The sequence below is a fragment of the Malurus melanocephalus genome, unplaced genomic scaffold (genome assembly GCF_030028575.1).
Source record: "Malurus melanocephalus ecotype Western Australia unplaced genomic scaffold, MMel_1.1 scaffold_123, whole genome shotgun sequence".
In the NCBI taxonomy this organism is placed as follows: domain Eukaryota; kingdom Metazoa; phylum Chordata; class Aves; order Passeriformes; family Maluridae; genus Malurus; species Malurus melanocephalus.
The window spans coordinates 1,671,005-1,694,481 of record NW_026623355.1 but is presented as its reverse complement, the minus strand read 5'-3'; the positions used below and the strand labels follow the sequence as shown (position 1 = coordinate 1,694,481).

The 23,477-nt window shown below is 36.3% G+C and overlaps 1 protein-coding gene across 1 annotated transcript in view; it reads left to right on the top strand.

Moving 5' to 3' along the window:
- Window positions 1-23,477, top strand: part of SLC26A7 (solute carrier family 26 member 7) — a 65,791-nt gene that overhangs the window by 6,285 nt on the left and 36,029 nt on the right. Inside the window, exons 2-4 of the mRNA XM_057370363.1 lie at window positions 6,583-6,693; window positions 10,223-10,395; window positions 17,878-18,042. Of these exons, the coding sequence (XP_057226346.1) occupies window positions 6,583-6,693; window positions 10,223-10,395; window positions 17,878-18,042 (449 nt within the window). The remainder of the gene's footprint in view (window positions 1-6,582; window positions 6,694-10,222; window positions 10,396-17,877; window positions 18,043-23,477) is intronic.

Here is a 23,477-nt window from a genome sequence, read left to right as displayed (position 1 = left end):
GACAGCTGGTGGGTTTTGCTTCAGATTTATGTATGGATTCTAAAGACAAATTTGCTGCTACTCAGCAGCTCTAACCTTCAGTTAAAGGTAGTTTTAATGATGTGTTGGAAAACAATCAGCCTACTTGAAAAAAATAGAAAGGGCTGCTGCATGACTTAGGAGGTGCAAAGAAGCTGATGACGACTGTTGATGCTGTCTGCTGATCCATTATCACAAATATARTGTGTCATTTTGGTTGCCTCTGTTCATGGAAGGTGATCTCAATAGAAGAAAAGGCTAAGAAAAGGAGCAGAAAAACAGAGATAATATTTGGGAGAAAACTTAAATGGCTCAGACAGGTTAGTTAAAACCTGAGAAGTCTTTTTCCTGATAAGTCAGGAACGGCATTTAAGATAAAAGACAGTTGCAGCACATGGAGAAATGGGACTAAGTAACATGAATATATTTAGATTGAAAATTGGAAGTAGTTCAAAAAACATTATCTTTAAATATTGGGTTAAGAAAATGGTTCTCCTTATCATGTAATTCCATTCATAGATGTGCTAAATTACATGTTTGGCTGTTGTAAGGGGGAGCAGACCACAAGGGAAGGTCTTCACATTTATTGTCCCTTTCAATATCTGCTGCTGCTCAAAAAAAAAAAAAAAAGTTTTGAACTCCTATGTATCTGTTAAAAAGTTAAGACAAATTTGTGGGAGTTTCAGAACTAAAATACTGGCACTGTTTTTTGATTCAATCTTTTTTTTTTGCTGTGTTTATGGATTCATACACATTATTCTGTTTCCTTTGAAATAAACATTTRTCTGTATGCTATATTGCACGTACTCAAAAGCTGCCCATTGGAAGCATGAGGCTACAAGATTTGGATTCCCGAATTTATCAGATTGCAATGATGTCAGTGTTTGTAGTTTTAAAAAAATATTATTTTTTGTAGGCAGCTAGTACAGGGATATGCTTCATATAGAATTTATATATAGTAYTATACATTTGCTGCCTTTCCTATGACCTATCATGAGCAAGAAATAYTTTGGCTCAGGCAGGTTTTGGTGGGCTGTTTTTTTGGAGGGTGGAGGGCCCTTGAGACATATTTCCTCTAAAAGTTAAATATGTAGATGGCATCTGATGAAATCAGTATTGTTATTTCTGCCAACTTTTTTTTTTTTCTTTCTTCAAACCCAATAATAACTCACTGAGTCTTGGTGTGGTTTGTATGTTTTAATTAAAGTTAATTTAATCTGGAGCTGGATTTATTGCTGAACAACTAATTCCTTAGCACTGGCTGGAGACCCTGACATTAAAAAAATTAACTATTCTGCTTTCATGCATTCCAGAACTGGTGCCCAGTGTTTTGGAAGGCATGATGCCAAAAACTTATATAATTTTTTTTTCCTTAGCTTTTCATGGAGGAACCCCAGCTGTGTCTTCTCAAGGGTGATAGTTGCYGGGGGTTTATTTCAGGCTCTGGTCATAAATGTAGACATAAATATACTCTGAGCTGACTAACTGGAGCTAATAATTTTATTAAGGGGTAAAGCTGCCTTGTAAATATACATCTGGCTTAAGAATAACACGTGCAGATGAAATCAAATAAGCACATTTGGAAACTGAGCCAGAAAAACCTCCTCCAGAATGCATTGGAGAATCCATGTAGCTCATGATTTGTGGAAGAGTGTCCAGTTGAACTCTGTTATAGTTCTCCCATGCAAAGAACAGTGATGTAAGCTGAATATGAAATTTAACATATTAATGAGTAAATGTGGGACACAACTTTCCAGCAGAGGAGAAAGGGACTTAGGATGCTGTGCATGCAATAGTTTATTTCTAATGTCTATAAAAATTCTTCCAAATTACACTTGTGCTWATACAGACCTGTCTAACAGACTACTGAAAGTGTGAATTCAGCTTCTGAGTGAGCTCTGAGTCCTTTGGGGACTCATGCCCAGGTACACTCCCCTTTGTTTGACCCAATGAGCTGTGCTGCTCCCTGTGCCTTGGGGTGCCTGAGCACCATGGACAGAGGCTGAGAAACCCAGGAAATGCTGATTCTTGARGGAAGAAATGGCACCACGTATAATCTTCCACATCAGAAAACTGTTAATGTTCAGATCTTTGGCCACCAATTTGCTAAAATGKATGCCCTTTTCATGGATTTTTAAAAATTCAGTTCATCTGGATTAAGGCCTGTAATCACTCAMGACAGGTCTTTTCTGCACAGCATCGATGCTTCTCAAAAGATTACCTCATAGTTACCTGCTTGCCAGAAACTTCTTATGACCTCCTTCTCTGTTTATTTTTACTGAAATACAGAGAAATTTRCCTATAATCTGCTTTCAAAATACTTCTTTGATTCTGGAGGTGGCCGAATTCTCCAGGTATTATGATTGACTAGTGGATAATAGCTCATAGAACTCACTGTAAAACAGTTTATAAAATCTCTGTGGTGTTCAGATATTGTGTCCAATTCATCCTAAAGAGGTCTTAACATTTCGTCTCAGATTGTCTGTCCAGGCTCAAAGCTTTTTTTGAGCTTTTCTTTTTGTTTCTATTATAAGGGAACAAAACACTAGAATTATTTTTCATGTCTGTTTTTGTAGGTATCTAAACTCTTTTATGTACAGAAGGGTCAAGCTGTCTTAAACAATGAAATCATGAGTGGGTCATGCCATCCACTTGTTTCTTCTGCCATAATGGTTGATATTTTCCTTTTGAACATTGAGTCACATGTATCAGTGTCTGGAGATCTGTAAAGTGTCAGAATAAAACTGTTTTGTCAAATGTGCCTTTGATGTGGGTGTCAGATGGTGCATTGGGAGGGCTCCGTTTCAGGTACTGTGAAATGCTGTGAATTCAGGAACTCTGGCTGATACAGGTGAGGGGATTAAACCTCCCCAGGCTGAAGGAGACAGTTGTGTGGAAGGAGCTGCACTGAAGCACCCTTCAAAACAGGAGGATGCYTTGAAATAAGTCAGACACAGAAGGTGCAATCTACTTGTGCAGCCCCAGCAAAGGGGGCTGTCAGGTACCAGAGATCTTGTAAGCGTGAGGTGAATGTGCATTGAGAGAACTGATACTGAGCTTCCCATTTTCTGGAGGTAAATGGCATTTTTTACAAAGGATCATTTTGTGTTAAGGGCTTTTAAGAAGCCATTGTCAACGACTCTGCCAGAATTGTAGGTTTGTGTTGGAAAATTGTTATGAAATATTAAATATTTTTTCTGTGTTGGGATGTTTTTGTCTTCAATAAAGGTTAGTKGTCCTGGAGTTAGAAATTAAAGCCTGGGATGTGAGTCATTGGTTGTCTGATTCGTTAGTTTTCCAAGAAGCATTGATAGGACACTCCTTAAATATGTGTAATTTCTACATTTTAGGGCATCCTCAGAAAATATCTTYCTTACTACATAATTCAGCTTTGTGAACAAATGGAGAAATTGTATTTTTCTGAAGCATCAGAGAGTCACAACAACTGCAGATAGCATTTTTGAGTGGGATAAGATGAATGTGTCATTTWGGGTTCCATAAACCTGGGGTCCGACCATCTTAGTATAGTCACAATTAAAAGGTTACAATTACAGAAAATTATTTGAATATACACTCTATCRGAAAAATCCAGAATATATAGCTTTTTACAGCAAATAATAACTAATACTAATGTTGATACTCCTCAAATTAATTATAGGCTTATTATTTTTCCTGCTTTTCATTTAATTTCTGGTTTGCACCTAGTGTTTCCAAAAGATGTGGTAGAACTTTCCTCAGAACAGATGTATGTATCATAAACGCATTTCCAGATGCAGAAAATCGTTAATTAGTTGACCATACTCTGGTGATTCATAGCTCTTCCTTTGGAAAATAYTTTTTCATTGCTGTCATTTTGGCACCACTCTAATAAGCAGAAATTACCAACTTAAACCAARACCTTTCTCCTGTGGTAGGAGATGCCTTGTTTCTCTTCATATCAAGCTGGTTATTTTATATTTACTTGCGTTTGACACTGATCAACAGTGAGCACCTCTTGTTTTTCAGCATGGTGTCCCAGAGAATTTTAATACACCTGGTGCTAGTCAGGGGTCATGGTTTTCACTGAAAGTGTGTCCTACAGTGTTATCTTATGATAAAGAGGATTTAAAACAAACAACATACAGTGCCTGAACTTACTGTTCAWTATTTGTTTGCATTTCTTTTCATGGAATTTATATTCTTATATGAAAACCTTAATGTCAGTGCCATGGGGGCTTCTCCATATTACTAGTGAAGATTATGTGAGATCCTTACTTTATGATCTATTTCTTTTAAGTATTACTGTTTGGAATGAATAAAATGAAATAACGTTTCCTGTCTTTTGACAGGGAAGTTCTTGAGTATTTGCAATGCATTGGAGTGAAGTATAATATGAAAATTAATGAAATAAGCTGAAATATGCTACTGATTACATCTTTAGAAGTATTTGAACCTTTAGAACATCTTATGTCCAATCAGAAAGCCTCAAGTCTTTACTAATTCTATTTTATGGTGCCTCTTTGTTTATACTTCAGTAAGTGCCATGCTTCACTAACGGGAGTAAAAACCTAACAGAGCCAGGACTCAAGTCAAAGTCTGGTAATTTTAGCTCTGTCCTGATTGCCATGACCTCACCATGAAAAAAATGACATGCTGCTTCTAGAAACTTAATACAAAAGAACGTGAAAGGTCTATGCATGAAACGGAGAAAAACAAGGGCCGAATTTAAGTTCAAATTATCTGCCTGAAAACAGATAAAAGTGATATTTATTAGCAGCAGATCATCTGGATTTATAACCATAACCACATTTACAGGCCTCTTCCCACAAACCTTCTGAAGTACATAGATGGCTCAGCATTCAGTACTGAAGCTTGTGTGTCTCTATTATACCTGTCAACACAGACAGGTCACTTCACTTYGATTATGCTGTTATAACTGAAATAAGGCTGAAGTTATACTGGTTTTTCTGATTCCTTTACTTTTTGGAGAATAAAATAAATTAGTCTTGAATAATGCTTTACTGAAAGGCAGGRATATCTGTGTGAGTAATACTGAACAAGTGAATTAATTCCAAATTTTTTGTTTCCTTTTGGTTTTGTTCATAAAATGGTTATAATGGAAGAGCTTTTCAGTGTTAAACAAGCTTTAAAAACTTCTTTCTCCTATTCTCTATTTTGCTCTCCTCCTCCATGCTCAGTTTTGTCTGGAGAGGGTCATGCAGTTCCCTCCTGWGCTGTTTTTATTCTCCTCAGGCACACCCTTCTGTGTTGCTCTTGGTCAGGATCTTCTTTTACCTCTGTTGATCACGTGAACTTGGATGTCACASTACAATTTCAAAGATCTTTCTGGTTTATGATAATGGAAATGGATTATGACAAGGGAAAAATGCAGAAGGGATTATCAACCGATGCACTAATTACAAGGCTGAARAGCAACCAAGTCCATTTCTGTTTAAAAGAAGTTTTAAATTAAAAAAAATTTAAAATATCTTGTCTCCAAGTCATAATTGATAGTGCTACTTTGCTGAGCACAACTTGGATGAAAATGATCTGTGTAGGACTCACCTCAGCAAAATCTTCACAGTGAAGTTTTTCCAAGAACAGACGAACCGCTTCACTGAGAGCTTGACACTTCTGATCTRGCATTTTCTTCCCTCCCCCCACCATGTGCTCTTTATTGCAGACTCAAATTAAAATTCAAGAGGAGATTTTGAATTAAAATATTCAGAATTGCCACTGAAAGCCCATAGACAAAGACATTATTTGGTATTTTCCATGTTATTAAAGCCCCATATRCCAACATTTCAGGTAAAGAATGCTTTCTGGAGCACTTAGGAAAGCTTGGTGAGAACAGTTAATCCCACCCATTTAGTTTTCTGTAGACAACAATGTCTCTTTTGAAAGATGAGTTCTTGTCATATTCCAAGACTTTCTAAGAAAAGGATGGATGCTGTCCTCTATAGCTAAGCAATGAAGGGAATTAGGAAGTCTGTAAAGTTAAACCCTAAACAATTCATTTTGCTCTCTGTCTCAACAGGAAAGTCAAATACTTTTTGTTTCTGAACTGACAAGCTTACATGATGAAAGAAATGTTAATATGTAAAGGCTTAAAACCCCAGGCACCTAAAGAAGATGAACTCTGGAACATTTTTTGTTTAAGAAATTACAGGAAAGCAGAATGAAGGGGCTCCATCCAAACCAAAATTATAGGTTTTGATGTATTTGTAAAAAGAACCATCCCACTGCCTGGAGACCTGGCATGTTTGTGAGGGTGGGGGTATAACAATGCTGCCTCCTCCTGTGAGACCTGGCTATTAAAAGAAGTTTGGAACCACCCCTGGAGACAGCTTGAAAACATGATAGGATATGGGGATTTTCATGATGGAATGAAAAACCTTCCACATGTTTTTTTGATCCTCATTGTACAGTAGTTCACTTACACTCTAGGTTTTTATAAATGAAGGTGAGTTTTTTCCTTGCTCTTAATAAAATTGCAGCCATTTCCTCATAAAAATAATAAACAATAAAGCAAACAGAAAAGTTTTATCATCATACAGTGAAGTAAATCTATTTAACTTTCTCTAGGGCTGGCCTTTGCTGTTCTGTCTTCAGTCCATCCAGTTTTTGGTTTATATGGATCTTTCTTTCCTGTCATTGTTTATGCYATATTTGGAATGGGGCGTCATGTTGCAACAGGTAAGTGTATGCTAAAATAATTTTCGAAAATAAGAAACTGGATACTGAAATTTATTTTGTTTAGRGATGAATGGAAGGGAAATTATCTATGATTAAACAGAAATATAGATGTTTTCACGCTCCTCTGCACAGCTATTTTTTGTCAGTTTAAGTATTTTAAAGAGCCTCATTAAGAATATATTGGAGTTACTCCTGCCATTATAATTTAATATTGCACTGACACTTCCTTTGTAAATGTAATTTACTAAGGGCTTTTTTACTTTAACTGATTTAGAAATCTGCTTCAGGCTAAGAGTTTAACAAAGGGCTCTGCCAACAAGATGTATGGAAATGGAAATGTAAAATGTTTGACTGCCTCTTAAACCACAGAAAACAAGCATTACTTCTCACTTGTCTAAAACACGAATCCTGCATTTCTCAGGGAAAAAAAAAAAAAAAAAAAAGAAAAAGAACCAAACTAACTTTCTGAGCCCATTGTTTGCTATTGTATTGGAGCTAGAGACTCCTCCAAAGAGGACTCTTGTTCTCTTGCAGAGTAGTTGGGTTGGTAGTGAAAGGTGCTGCCTGGTTACTCTGCTGATAGTTATGAGTTACTTATTCACCCTCAGCAGAGCCCCAGCAGCTCAAGAATTGATTGGCTTTGTTCTCCCAACAGGTTGATTAATGCTGTTTCTTAGCCCAAAGAAATCAAAGCATAGAGGGAAGCTGGAAATAATACTCATTAGATTAAACTACAGATTGTTTGCCATGCAGAAGYGGGCACTTGATGGCCCCTGAATTTTTCAGGAAGGATGAGAGAGGCTCAGTAGCAGCACCCAGCATGTCTGGGTAAAGGGATGCAGCCCCTGAGGCTGCCCGAAGATTTAAGCAGGGAGTAGGTGTGTCTGCCTTGAAGAGGATAATGAACTCTGCAGAGTCTGATTGCACAAGGGTATGCAATGTTTTAGTAAGAAGTTAGCAAAACACTTTTTTTTGGTCAAAAATATTCAGTTAAATTATTTAAAAAAATTCGGAACAGCTATAAATTGTTTCAGAGCAAAAGGAAAGCACAAAGTTTGTTTTCCCTAGATGAGCAGAAAGCATTTGAGCTTCTTGGTGTCCAAAAAGGATCTGTGGATGTTTTAGTGTCCTAATGTCGTAATGAGTAAGGCACTGTACTGAACTCATGTTAAAAGGGAAGCAATAAATAAAATAARTGAAAAATTAGAATCTGGAAAAGAAATTTTACTCTTGAATACAGATAGATTACTACACTCATTAAAACTTCAGCCTATAATAAAAAGCTGTTTAAAAACTGAAAAATGWAGCAGTATATTGTCAGAAGTTTGTTGTTGTAACATTATTCGGAAGACAAGAATCCATCATATGTAGGAAAGAAGATAAGTAAGCACCTGACTGACAAAAATCCAAAAGTAATGAAAACAAGATAAAGTAGGTAAGTACAAGCTGTTAAATGTGATGTTTTATCCTTGGGAGGGAATACTTTCAGAGCATGACTTGCTGAGTTCCAGAGTTTCATGTCTGCAGATTTTTGCACAGTTCTTGGTGTGAAAGCCTATTCCATTCATAGGTGTCTATTTCAATATTCAATCTCAATCAAAATAAAAATCAACAAAACAGTTTTCTTGCATTCATGGAATGATTTGAATTAAAGAATGTGTGTGACATATCTTGTTGATCCTTTCAGTAGAAAGGTCTCATGCACTTGTTCCACCAGCCTCAGTGAAGGCATCGTGGTGTGAAGCTGAGTGTAGGAGCTGTGCTTTGTATGTTGGAGACAATCTSTTCACCTGCCAGGGTTTTCTGTAAGGTCTGTGATGCTCTCCACAGGCTGCAAAAGTGTCCTTCRTTAGTGAAGTCAGTCATGTTTACACGAAATGGAAAATCTGTCMATGTTCTGTCAACTTTTGTTCACTTGAAATGCCTCTTCTTTGAAATAGCTGATCTAGTTAAAAAAAATTCTCACCTGTGGAACACCAATACCTTTCWCTTGACTTTTAAAAATATAATTGATTTTGAACCATCCTCTGAGGCAGCCTTGTCTGCTATAGTAACACATACAAGTCTTTGATTTAAAATAGAAGTCTATGTAAGCTGTATTCTAATTTAATTTTATGTAAACTGGGTTGKTTTTTTTTTTTTAAAGTAAAAATAAGAGAACAGACAAAAGAAAGAAAAAGCAAGATGAAAAGCAAAACACTTACAACTATCCTGAGTGTTGCTTGAAGAAAATGGATTTTAGGCCTAGATAAAAAAAAAAAAAGGGAATGTGATTAAAAAAAAAAATACAAGCCAAACTTCATGAACTTCATGGTTCAAAGGCAAAAGCACATGGAGAAGGGATATACTTTGAATATAAGATAACAGAATGGACAAACAGCCACTGATAAGGTTTCACACCAAWGGTTACTAAAGAAACTAATTTGTCCTTGTGATAGCAGAAAAGTCCTTTTATTAATTATTAGCAGGCTGAAGGATATGAAGCAAGGGGCTGGACCTCATGGTCATTTTTCAGGGTGGTGGTATCCCTGGTGAGTTCCCAAGGAATTCATGCTSTGAGCTTCACTCCATGAAGGCCAAGGTGAGGGTAGGACTGTGCTCACCAGGCCCTGCAGAACAGAAAAAGGGCAAGTTCGAAGGGAAATAATTCTAAAATACTTTTAACATATAGATTACGGAAAACAGTACAGCAGATGGTGAACTTCTGGAACCTGCTCTCAGAGAACATTGTGGAGGGAGAAATTCCAAGCATTATCAGACAAACCTTTGACAAATTCATTAACGTTAATCTGCCAACAAAACCAAAAAATTCCGGCTGAGGAAGCACTTCTCTAACACAGCTATGGATGCTGGCAGTGAGGGCAATRGTCCAGAGGAAATGGCCAGGCTTGAGTGCTTTCCCAGGGTGACACCTCTGACTGTCCCTGCTGGGGGCTGAGTACTGGGCTGGATGGGCACAGAGAGACATTTCTTATGCTCTAAGAGCTCTGCATGTTTGTGTTTTTTAATGTTGATTTGTCAACCTCATTCATCTTTGTGTCATTAAAYGTGCACCTCTCTCAGAAATAAATGTTTCTCTCATTATTTGCCTCCATTTATCAGAGTGCTGGGTACTATGTAATGGGCTAGGTACTACATAGATAGTGTGAATTAATTGCCCTACACATTTGAACGGTGAGCACTTGGGATTCTCAGAWAAATAGCTGCTTGATCATATCCAGGGTGAGTTAAAAGCATTTCTGATAACTTGAAATCATTGTAAATTGTTRTATTTGAATATCTTTTGTAAACCTGTCTAAATGAATGTGCTCAAAAAAAAAAAAATACGTTTAATTTGCCTGCATAAATGGTGTTTTACAGGAAGAAATRTGTGTTACATAGAAAAATTACCTTAAAAATTGTTCTTATGATGACAGGAATGCACAAAATGCACTTCTAGTCATAATGGCTGTTTTGAAAAAGAGACCATGAGTGATGAGTACAGACAGATATATAATTATTCGTGATTAATGTGTGGCTTTTTTTGTAGGAACTTTTGCTTTAACTTCCTTAATATCTGCCAATGCAGTTGAGCGTCTTGTTCCTTCAGTCAGAACCAATTTCACAGCAAACAATAATTCCACAATTTTGGGTTTGTCGGAATTTGAAATGCAGAGGATTGGAGTTGCCGCAGCAGTTTCCTTTCTAGGAGGAATCATTCAGGTTGGTGGYGATCCCATTTTCTCTATGCTGCTGATGTACTGCCTTTGTGACAGCTATGACATTTGCAACATTTTTTCTTTTACTTCTCTGRGAAAAACTAATGAAAACATCTGGTTCAGTGGTCATAGATGATGAAATTTATGTRATTTAAGAATTTGCTACTCCTTTGTTGAGATGTAGTAATTATCTATATATATGCTCCTAGTGTGTTACAATATGAAGGAAAACCACATTCAATCAGCTCTAAAGTAATACCCACTYGCACTTGGTGTCCCCTTTCCTTCCCCTTCAGAAACAAACATGAATCAGCTCCTGGTAAGCACTGATGTATTGCTCTTGGCTTCAACAGAAATACTGTACAATATCCAATAATTAAAAACAGTAGGGAAAACTTCTTTAAATTCTCTTTAGAATTCACACACCCATCATTAAAGTGAAATAGTAAAACAGATGTCTTCAAATGATTCTCTAAAGCTCATTCAAATGGTCAGAGGTCTTTTAAATGTCTTCTTTTTTTTTATTCTGGCTGCAAGGGCCAAGTTCCTTTATCCATTGCCAGTTGCTTAGGTCTTCAAAGAAGGCTTCCCTCTTTCCTTGTATTAAAATAGAAGAAATGTTCCAGCATGCGACATTGCAACAGGTCCTGGGTACCTGGGCTTCAGAAAGAACCCCAGACCTCTCCTCTCAGTGCTTCGGATCTCTCTACTGTGCAGAGGATGAGCAAAGAAGCCCAGAACGGGCTCCTCAGTATCCTGAGTGCTTGGCAAGAACTGGAGCATGTACTTATGTTAGTTAGTAGGAAGTATCAAGAAGCATTGCCATTTCTGTTGCATTTTTATAATTCTTYTATTGATTTATGATGAGGATTCTTTTATTGGATTATGACTAGGGGTAGGAGCATGAAGGAGAGCCTACAGACTGCACAGAAACCTGAGCTGATGTGGTTGTGCCTGGCTGTGCCAGCACATGCTGTCCATTGCACCAACATGTGTTTGCAACAGCAGAGCATGAATGGAGCTCCTCATGCAGGAGTCCTGTGCTCACAGCTTGGAAATCTCCTACAACATCCCCAGAGAGGCCAAAATGCCTCACATGGGAAGTTGGTGCCTACATTAATTTGGTTAACTTCAAAATCTAATTATTTTTCTTGGTGGCTGCCAAATCCCATTGTGTGTGTAGGTCCCCAACACCTCTTACTCTTTCATCCTGCGAAGTTTTGCTTTTTCATGTGCCTTCAACTCCATCAGATGATCAGTCTCAGCCTATGTCCTGTTTAATCCTGRTTGGGATGAGAAGAGCTGCTAAATCCTCTCTGCACCTTGAGAGCAGGTCTGGTGGGAACTGTGCCATGTGCTCCTGTCCCAGGTCAGTAATGTCACTTGCATTAGGATCAGGCAAACACAGCTGCTGCTTGTCGTGCTGACACCTGTCCTTTATGAGAGTTTACTGGTTGGAGACCGGAGTAAAATACTTAYTGCCTAAAAAAGTGCCTTGAAGCTTTAATACTGTGACACACAGTCCAGATCAAGGCTAAGATGAAACTTTGCCATCTTCCCAGGTGCTGTTAAGAGTGGGAATCTAAGTTTCTCATCATGATTGCAGTCTCCCAACTAACAGTTGCTGCAAATCTCAGATAAGGTGACAGGGCACATCGTGCTCTTAAAGGAGAGCTAAGTCAGTCACCTGCCTCTATTTATCAGATTAGAAATAAACTAATAGCCTGGAGTTAATATATATTCTGGGATAAGAATTGTGTGATGAATGGTGAGGCAACAGCTTTTCACTGAAGACATCTGAAATACAAAAAAAACCGTTGTGTTTTCAGTGTAGTTGGCATTTGGGATGTACTGCTCTGGAAAAGGAGCAGGCCTGGGTTATGTTATCTGCTATAAGACTTCTACTTTTCTGAAAATCAGTCAAAATCAGTTCTCTAATCAGCCCCTAACTACACAAAAACAATAGATGCTGTGACTAATCCATACCTTGGGTATGCTCCACATGAAGGATGAAAAGTCCTTGCCAAAATAACTGATTCCCTCTTGGGAAGAGTAGGGAAAAAGCTGAACACCCTTGGCCTAAAAAGCAACTTGATACTATTTTTCCAGTAGCTTGGCTAAGTACTCTAATCAGCAAAAGTTAAAAAAAAAAAAAGGAAAACATAAAATATAGTGGGTAATGGAGGGAAAGCAGAAGGGGAAATTTTGGTTTTGAGATGAACTGCAATTGGCTAGTTTGTGTTTAGTGGCAGCCACAACTGTGTGTTTCTGTGTGAGGTAAACTCTGAGCAGGCTYTGTGTGAATCTCAGTGCCATCCAGACATGAAATAAATTAGAACTGTCTTCTGATCATAAGACAAGAATGAGTAGAACTTGAAAGAATTGAAATTTGGGGCTTAGCTGCTTAATTTCTCCTCAAATAATAAGTTTCAGAGTCCTAAACTRCTTCTTAAATCTAATGCTTGAGGAAGTCATCATAAAAGATATTTACTTGAGAGGATTTCTGATGAAGGTAAAATAGYATTAAAATAGCAAATAAGTTAGCATAAAATAAAACCTGTAATTACCCAAACCATTTAATACAATGCATTCGTTATTTCATTTTTAAAAGCAGAATGGAAGGCATAATGAAGATTTTTTTTAGTGTTTGTGTAGCTGCTACTCTATAAAAATAAACAGAGCATGGAAAACAAATCAAGTTAATAGAATTATTCCCTGATATTAAATAYCTCAGAGGTATTGATGGGGAGAGAAAATGGCAGAACATAACAGATATCTGTGGAATTTTTTTGTAAGTAAAATTAGATGGTGACTTTAGAACATTAAAAAATCCTCAAAAGAGCTTTCAGGTAAGATTTTTTTTTCCCTATTAATGTATTATATGTGCAAGAATGTTTGCATAAATATATGTGTCTATAAAAAACTTCAGGATACTAAAYTGAAATTCAAGATTAAGACTTGCTGAATAAATAGAKGGAAGCTCCTTGTAGATAAAACTGAGATCAAAAATACCCTAGGAAAAAGCTTTCTTCTCTTAAGACCCTAGTATTATGGACTTCAGTTGTTCTACACTTCTGTAAATGAGAAATAGCYGCTTTTTGCATTCCAGTCTTGTAACATTTTTATTGGTAAGTTTTTCATCTACTGTATTTTAAAAACTAACATGTAATTAGTTGCTGATATGCCCTGTTGGAAATAAAAATGTTTCTGGTTTTCAGGAGAACAAATTTACACAGTCTATTATCAATTTGCTTAATAACGAAGGAGCACATTTGAATAAGTAGGATGTTTTTGTGAGGCAGTATTCTTGTCCAAATCTCTATTTTCCTGTGGGAAAAATGATGCTGCACCATTCTGTGTTACATATAGAACTGCATGAAGTAAAAAAAAAAAAATCCATGAGTCTATTATACAGTGATAATCAGGAAAATAGTTAATTTTTTCTTTTACAGTGGAAATACCTTCTTGCAGGCTCATATTCTGCTTTTTGAAAACCACAAGTAGACTAGGTGGGAGTTCTGGTTCCCACAATTATGGTAGAGTATGCTGTGTGTTAGCACAGAAAGACCACAGAAAAAAGATGTTTTAGGTGCTGGGATGAGGAGGGTTCTCTCTGCACTCCATCAGAAGCTTCCAGACACTCTCAAGGCACCCAGAAAGAGCACAAGATCTGCCACTCAGGAGATCAAAAGCTGGTGATCTTCCAGTTAGATGTCAATTGAAATGGGCCAGGGAGGCTTTTAAATTGGCAACACAGTCAAGCTGAAGTGTCTGTGCTGGACTGTTGTCTCAAGAGGGTCTGTAGATGTCCACTTTTGCAAGCTTTGATTTTGAGATAACCAATAAAGTGTTCTAAAGGAGAGGCTTGCAGCCTGTGCTGTTTCCCTCCAAGAGATATTCCCCATGTCTGCCCTCCTCCACCCAGCCCTTCCAGCAAATATCAGAAAGGGCATCACCCCTTTTGTTCAATGTTCAACACCATTCCAGTACAGAGGAGTTTTGAGGGGTTTAAAATTCATTCTCCAAAACTGTGCAGCAGGTAACATGGTGCCAGGCTTTCAGTTACTGTGGACAGAGAGTTTGACATTAGTGATTTCCAAAGAGCTGTGAAGTGATAAAAATTTTTACTGGCCATGGGGTTAAATTGACTACATGTTGAATGAATTTTAATAATAATAATAAACTGAGCGTGTTGTCATGGGAAGAAAGTATTGAAAGTGGACAAGAACCAAAGGTTCTGAATTAATGAGCATAGAGGGCTTAGCTTTTTGCAATTGCTCATTTTTCTTCTCCTGGCTAAATTCCCATTCTTTTCTTGTCAGAGTAAAATTCTGGAGCAGTAAAGACAACTGCAAGAAAAGGTTCCCTTTGTATTATCTTTCTTCCAATTTRAAATTTACTTTCTTTTCTATAACTTTTTATTTTTTTTTTTTTAGAAATTATACCTTCCACTGGTTCTGTGTAATCACTTGGTTGCATACCTTGTTTCYGTGATATTTTTCTTTTACTAGGCATTAAATCAAAGTTGCTTTTCCTCACTTTCCCTTATTTTTTTGTTTCTTTTCTCTGAAAATTCTTGATTTTATTTACATGAATTTAATCAAGAATGTATACCTAGTTAAAGCAAAATTCATCTCAAGAAAACTACTTTTTAATGAGCCTTTTAAAATGGTGTGATGTACTGAAAATGCCACACAAACAAACAGTAGCCATGTACATGTCAATCCATTTTTATTTACTGTGTGTGCTCTTTCCCTGAAATATGCTTCTATTCCTTAGGAACTTACTTTTTAAAAATTAAAAATTCTGGATATGATTATAAAATATGTGAAAATTTTGTTTCTTTTACAGTTTAAGAAAATCCCAGTATTACAACAAATAATGAAAAAAGAAACCTATTTGTCTTTTTTTTTTTCTGTTTTAGCCTTCACTGTCACTTTTCTCTGTAGTTTGTCTGCATCTGAAAGAAAGAGAAATCATACAATATACCAGAAAATAAAGTGTAAAACCTGCAAGAATGAGCATCACAAACATAGCCAAGATAAAGTAGATTGTTGGACATKTCTTTAAGAATATTGAACTTTCTACATTTTGGTCAGTGTTACTGGGTGAAAGATTTTATGACATAATGCAATGTAATGGAATTGTGTGCTGTCAGCTTAGCTCAGTTTCAAATGGTGTTTATTCAAAATGCAGTGGCAGCCAAGCTCACATGGCTCCTGCCCAGCATGGAGGGTTAACTGTAGAATCAACCTGGGCCTGTAAATGCTCACATTTTTAGGAATATCTGTCAAGGAAACTCACATGTAACTAGATTTGGAAGGCTTGTTTCAAAACTTTTTGCCTCCTTTTGATCTAAGCAGTTTCTGTCCRTTACTCATGTTGCAAGGACAAGAGGTTCCCATACCAGCTTATGAGGAAAATTACACCCTTCACCCAGGATGTTTTCTGTTCTGGTTGTTTCTTTGTTAGATCTTTTCCATGGAGGATATATGAGTGCACATCATATTTATTTAACTATTGTGTAAATAAAGAGTAGGATGTGCATGCTGATGAAAAGCTGGAACAAAGTCCTGAGTTATCTTCTTCAGTAAGAAAGAGGGGACCGAGTGTAGGCTGTTGTTGTTTAACCACAGAAATTGTCTAACTGGAGCCATACTTATGGTTTGCATGCATTTTACATAGCCTACAGTTACAAACAGTCAATAAAAAYCATGAAATGTGATCTTTTACTTAGTACCTGTGAAACATCCCCTTAAAACACTGAAGATTWAAAAAAAAAACCGAGAAAGTAAATCTGAGAGTGATGCTGAATTTTCTAAGTTCAGCAATCATTTTTCTGTAACTCACAATAATAACTTTCTCTGAAGTGCTAATATTAACTAACACTTCTCCGTGATATTATGCAGTATGCAGAATTGTCTCTGTGGTTTTGATTCCACAGCTAAATAAACATCCAATTTTCTAAGCAACTAAGCTATTACACAGTTAGAAATTTCACATTCATGCAATAGAAACTGATYGTAGAAAACAAACAAAAATTCACTAGGGAAGGGAGAATTTAATTCTTATTGAACTTTGCTACTGTGRACAATGTTTTAAATATATTAGTAGGCACACTGCTAGAAAAAACAGCTAAACAAAATATCTGAAATTAGTAATTATCAATTTTAGGCCTGACTAAATAAATTACTACTCACTGAGGGTATACAGTAATTATCATTATTGGAGTCCAATCTTGAACGACTATAAATGYTCCAATTGCTCATACTACAGAGCAATTTACATGCTATTAGTGGGAAATAGAAGAAAAATSTCAGATTTATTCCCTCAAATGGAAGAGGAAATTGCTCACTAGAGGTTTTTGTGGTAAATTAAAAGCCACTTATTTTGGTATTTTTGTTTCTTTTGTGGTTCTACACTCAATGCTCGCTGCATACAGGTGAGAAAATGAATGGTGCTCAGGCATGAAGAAYGATAACATCTGAAAATGATACTTTTAGCTCACAATAAAGCAAAAAAAAAGCAAAGGAGACTGTGATATATTCCAAAATGATGCTGTTTGGTATGGTAAACACAGAATGAACCTGTTCAAAAATATTGTAACAATATTTTGTTGTTCAAAAATATTGAAACAATAACTTTGTGCCAAGACCAGAGAGAAGAACCGCAAATGTGAAAGACTGTACAAGTAAGAAACTGCAAAACTCATTGTAGGGGGAGATAATGTCAATATAGCTTAATGGGGATAAGAAATGAATAAATGTTATGTAAACCACAGTAGCAGCTGGAGTCATGTAAAAACTTTGTTCAAAGAATTAAGAGTTGTCAAATCTCATACTTTGGAGRGAAAGAAYGTTTGAAGTCCAGGATAAAGGGRCAATAAAACTCTGTCCTGTATTCCWAAGTATCTGCAACAGTTGTAGATTCTGCTGTCATTTAAATTCCTGGATTAGAGGTCTCACCACAAGACTCTCCACAGCACCTCATAAATGTGGTATCTATTGAAATTGCCAGTGTTGGGAATCCTGATAAAGACATGATGGCAATCAGTGTGCTGGACCAAGATATGGCCCTTGGCCCATTTAGGATCGATAGCAGTGGAGCAGGAATAAGTTTTAGCTCAGAACCAGTGTCACTTTTTGAGTAGCTGTTCTTCATGTTGCAGTGCTGAGTTGAAGCTTTTATGGTGTTTATTGTGCTCCTGTATTTGAGCAGGACAGAATACTAGGAGTTTCTTTGGATCTTCTTTTGTCATTAAAGGGGGCTTAGGGTCTGGTAGACTAGTGAGTAAAATAGTGCAGGTAAACCCACTGATCTTCAAGAGGTTCCATTTTCAGCTATATTTGTCCTTCAAAGAAGGAATTTTACTTTGTATCTTTAGCCCAGTTATTTATAATTTATTAAAAGGACTCYGGCTCATTGTCCTATCACCAAGGAGCTGCATTTTATTATAATTGCTGATCCTCCTGCCTTTGCCTTTCAGGTAGCAATGTTTATGCTGCAGTTGGGCAGTGCCACTTTCTTGTTAACAGAACCCGTGATAAGCGCGATGACAACAGGAGCAGCGACACACGTTGTGACTTCACAAGTGAAGTATCTGCTGGGAATGAAAATGCCATATATWTCAGGACCACTGGCATTTTTTCATGTGAGTTCAGTGAAAGAGATGGGTTACTTCATTAGCTAACATTTTATTTAATAACTACGCTATTTGTCTCTGTGTAAAACTAAGGAATTTGTTATGCACATGTGGGAATGAGCGCAAGATGAACCATCATCTTGCTTTGTGTGTAARAACAGATTTAGAAAACTTGATAGAGAACTCTCAGGAATGGGTACAGTAATTAATTTAAAATAAGTTGTGTTAGGGCAYCAATAATTCCATGTATTATTCTGATCCATTGTACATTCATACAGGGAGGGTAAACTCTTTCTGGATCAGAATGTGAAAGGAATGTAAATATAAATCTAAACATATTTTCTTMATATGCTGTTGAAATCTGACCATGATTGTGGTAAAAGGAAAATGACCTATGATTTCTGGATCTCCTATGCAAAAATTACTCTAGATATATTATTTATCACTTTATGACATGATATAAGTGCAAATAAGTGGTTAGGCTGCTTAAAGAATCACCATCAGAGATACTGGCAAAAAGCAGGTATGAACTTAATACAAACTATGAAAGTGTGGCTCTGACAGAGTTCAGTGGCAAGGTTCACTCTATTAATTACTCCAAGGATGAAGCATACACRGGAATATTACATTAATATCAATATAGAATGGATTACATGGAGACTGAGGATGAAAAAGGATTAAGTTGCAAAATGTATGGACACAAAAAGATAAGGTGTGCAGAAGGGTTTAACAGCACTACATCACTGAGGATAACTCCAGCTACTGGAGTTTCCAAAACATTTGGAAATTGTTTCCAAAACTCCAGCAACAATGGTGCCGTTCTACTTGGGCTCCAGTTCAGGTAGAGGTTGTTCCAAGGTTGTCAGGGGATGACTGATTCCCTTGTTTCCCCTCGGCCAGGCAGTGGATGTTGCTGTTGCAGGGTTGTTCCCACCTGGATCATGTGTGAGCACCTGGGACACCTGGGATGGTCAAGGACACGTCACCACCCAGCTGCTGTGGTCAAGGGCAGGGGGTGAGRCACTGCCACAAGAGCCATGGTGACAGCCTTGGAAAGCACATCTTTTTGGCTGAAACCTGAAAGACCAAGGCTGTATAATCTTATTACACCAAAGACACAAACATATTCYTGATGGTAACTTATTCCAGCAAGCCCTGAGTTTAGGAGCTGTAGCATAATCTCTTGGCATCATTAATATTACAGCAGTACCTGTCAAAATTATAATAAAAYTGCATTTACTTGCTGAGGTGATATTTACATTGCACTGATAGCGAGACTTCATCCAGTCAGCCACTAAATTAGGACCCGTTTTTAAAAGCTCTTTGTGACCTACTACGTGTGTTATTTTTTCCTATTATTTTGGGAAATTTGTTCATGKGAACTCTTTGATTAGAAGATGCTGCTTTTCAGAATGGTTTTTTTTCATAGTATTTTATCAGTTTGATAGCTTTTCATRTGGAAAATTTATGGGCAAGTTTTTTACAGGAACAATTTATTAATGAAAATTAGAAGCATGTAATAATCACAAGTAATTTATCCATTTATCTTCTAGAGATATGTCTAAAAGTGTCACAGCCATTTTTATGATTAGCCAGTTGCCTTATGAGACTTTTACAAATGATTCCTCATATATTATTATTTTTTTATTATTTAGAAACTTTTCCRTAAATGATTCTTAATATAAAATGTGAATAGCCTCTTTTTCATGGCGTTTCCATGGAGACTGTGCTTACATATAGGAATATTGTCATCTTGCAGAGATGACTGGTGTTAAGTACTGCAGCCAAGGCATAATCAAAATATACATTGTGAGCAATAATAAAGAACAGCAGTGATATGAAGAAATATTTCCACGTTGGTGTGCTGATGATATCATAAATGAGGTCATTCAAATGCTTTGAAAGAAATTTATTCCCTTATCCCTTGTATTTTTAATGTATTTGAAACAAGTTCTTTGCCTTTCACTTCTCTTTTGAAATCAAACTCCTTTGAACACATTCCAAAGAAAAATTTTCCTGATTTTTTTAAGGTTCTGAATTGCTCTGTAAATTGTGTGAAAATAAATGACCCAAAAATGTACTCTGTACAACTTGATAATAAAAACGGGGTAATTTTAGTATGTAAGTATTTTAAAATGTTTCTGGTATCTGTTCAGAGTTATGAATTGCCTTAAGAAGGTCCAGTATCTCAGTCAGAAGCACCAGAGCTAGATTTTAACAATAATTTTCTTTTGTGGTTGTAGTTTTATGTAAAAATTATATCAATTAGATATAAGGTAGTTTGCATATGTATCTGCAGARTGAAAGGCAACTTTGGCATGTCTCTCTGGACATGTTCTTCACCTCAAATTCTCAAAATCCAAAGACTGGTACTTTTGCCTACATTTTTTTTCTTTGTCCATTCCAAAACACCTCCCACTCACAAAACCAATTGCTTTGCCTCAGGCAGCCTTTTGGGTTGGCAAAGCAAGAATAAGAATGTTTAATAAAGTGTGATAGGAGAGTTGCAAGTGTAGTAAGCCAGTGAAATGGATTCTTTATAGCATGTGAGATCATGGTTAAAAATGTAGAAAGGAACTTTGCATATGGAGAACAAATCTAATACACTGGCCTTGAGCCTATGGTGCTTTTTGTGTTTACACATACTTTATGTAAATTACTAAATTTTGTTTTCCCTGTACATAGTTTGTCACACTTCAGTTGAGCTGCATATGCAGCATCAGTTGGTATTTTGCAAATGGGAAAGTGAAGGTGAAGAAGAAAAATGGTGAGGGAATACTACATGAGAGATCTGACTTWACAAGGGACAAGAAAAGTGTCATCAAGTTTTTGTCCACATCTGAAAACAGAAGARCATATTTRTATTTGCCCTTTGTTTATGTATTTATTTCTCTTTCCACATATATATGTTTCTGGGAAAATACAATGCTGTAAAATGAACTGCTATGTAAGAAACTTGCTTTGCAAACCGGCGTCTTTTGTGGCTGTGTTGCAAGTTTGTTGCAAAATCCTTGTGTGGTTTTGCTGCAATTATCTGAAAAAAAACCCCAAACCTTCACATTCCTGCTATGAGTCCTTTTTTTCACCCTGTTTTGCCCCAGTTACCCATACAGTTTACMGTATTTGCCTGTACATTTTCCCTTCTGTGTGATGTATTCGTTTAACTAACATCAGAACAAAATATATTTGAAAATGAAATGAGGCTGTCCACTCTTAAATGTATTGTGTTAAATAACATGTTCCTTTAATTCTTTCATTCACTTCAGCCTCTATACTCATCTTTTGGAGTATACATTAAAAAAAAACAAACAAACTCAGAGCATTTCATTGGACCATCAGAATACATATCCTTTCTAGAATATAGACCATTACAGTGTTCCATATCACCCTATGAAGTTATGTGAAAATGTAGTGGCACTCAAAACTGTTTGTTTCCTATGAGAAAAGGAACTTTTAGTGTCTGTTTCTGTATGTGCAAAGCTGGAATACTGCTTGTTTCACTTAGGTCCAAATTTGCATCGATTAATAAAAAGTCCACTGATTGCTCATAATAATTGTCACACAGGTTCCATTAAGAATCTTTACACAAAACTAGCAATAAAACTAAAAACACAAGAGGCAAACAGCTCAATTAATATATTACTGCTGATTCAAAACCACTTTTTAWATTATTTAATGACCAAAATTGTTTTGTACACTGCAATATTAAGCTAAATTCAGCCTCAAAATTTCCTAAATATTTCAGTAAGTGCATCATCTAAATAAATGAAATGCTGAATTTGTAATTATATTTTTGGTTAAAACATTTGTAAATACTTCTTTTGATTCAGATGCCAGTGCTATTGCAAGCTTGAGCCTTATGTACTTAGGATTTATGGTTTGATCTCAGATCAGTACAGTAACTGATGGACAGAATACCGTGTAAAATATATATTTTAAGAAGTCTATTTTATATGTTAATTACGTTAATGTTAAGAGCCACATGCWCTTTCTTTCTTGTGAAAGGGTCTCCTCCTCAATTCACTGCTCATATCATGAATTGAGTGGGTTTAGATTTTTAGAAAATGGTTACCCAGGAGCCAGCTAGCCAGTGAAAACTCTTCAGTCTGATGTAGTAATTAATTTAATATTTATGTGTTACTGCCTGAATTGTTTCAGTGTACTACATACATACACTTTGGGGATAGGGTGGTTTGGGCTACTGGCTTCGTATGARCTACAAAGTGTTGGTAGTTCCATTATTTTTCATTTATTGGCTGATGTGGACTACATACAGAAGGGCATGACTTCAAAAGAAACACCAAAGTACATATCAGGCGGTTCATACAAAGACTTTGTTGTAAAGTCTGAAAAACCTATGGCAAAGTTTACAAGATTTGGCTATATATTTTTAAAATTAAATGGAAATGTCTTTTTTTAGTCAATTTGAAAGAAATTCTTAAAACTTGTGCATATTTCTTCTCTAAAATTGTATGCATTTGCTCAGTCTTTTGTCTCACTTTGTCTAGGGAAATTAGATTTAACACCATGAACACAGAGAGCTAATGCTGACAATTTAATAGACGGCATTGTCTCAAAACAAACCCACATCTCTCTGACTTCAGCAAGTAGGAATCAACCCATTTCTTCCCTTTTCTTGCCACTTCACCTTAGATTAGTTCAGTCTTTGGTGAGATTGTGGGCACAGTTTTCCAGATTATCTCCTTTTGTCTTAATTAAGCTCAGCTTCTGCTCAGGCACTGAGCCGAGTCCTGTGCTCTCTTGAAAATGCATTCTTGGAAAATTATGGGTACAGAGTCTAGTCCCAAGCCACTCAAGATACAGTCCACATACTGTCTGATTACAGTGGGGCAATATGTGGTTAAAAACTGTGGTTTAATTGCCATTCTTCAGATTTAAGACATATATAGATCATATTACTTAACAAGTWGATTTTAAAATGTTTTCCTGGTTTCTGAGAAATATTTGTGCTGGATATTCTGTGCATTCTTAATTGAAACTCCAAAGGCTAAATTTCCTCTTCATAAGAAAAGTTACTTTTCTATACCCATATTTAGGTTGGGTTTTTTTTTCTTTCTAGATTATGAAAATAGTCTCAGAGAGAAAAAAATCAGGAAGTTATTTTAATTTACTCATTCTTCAATATGAGCATCACCTCTTCAGTGAGAGACAAAATCAGAACAGTAGTAATAAATTTTATCATCATTTTGATCACCTTTCTGCTAGAACAGTGTTCTTTTCTAAGATAATTATTTTAGCACTTTTTCCTGCCCAATATAAATATATATATCTTTAAGCTCCAACTGTCAAAACTTTTTAGCATTATACATATATTCGAGAACAAATTCTCTGAGGCAGAAAATTATTAATCTTTATTTTGATAAAACTACAAGTGTCACTTTTGCTTTATTTTAGTAGTCTTCTTAGTAATTGCCAGAGAAAAT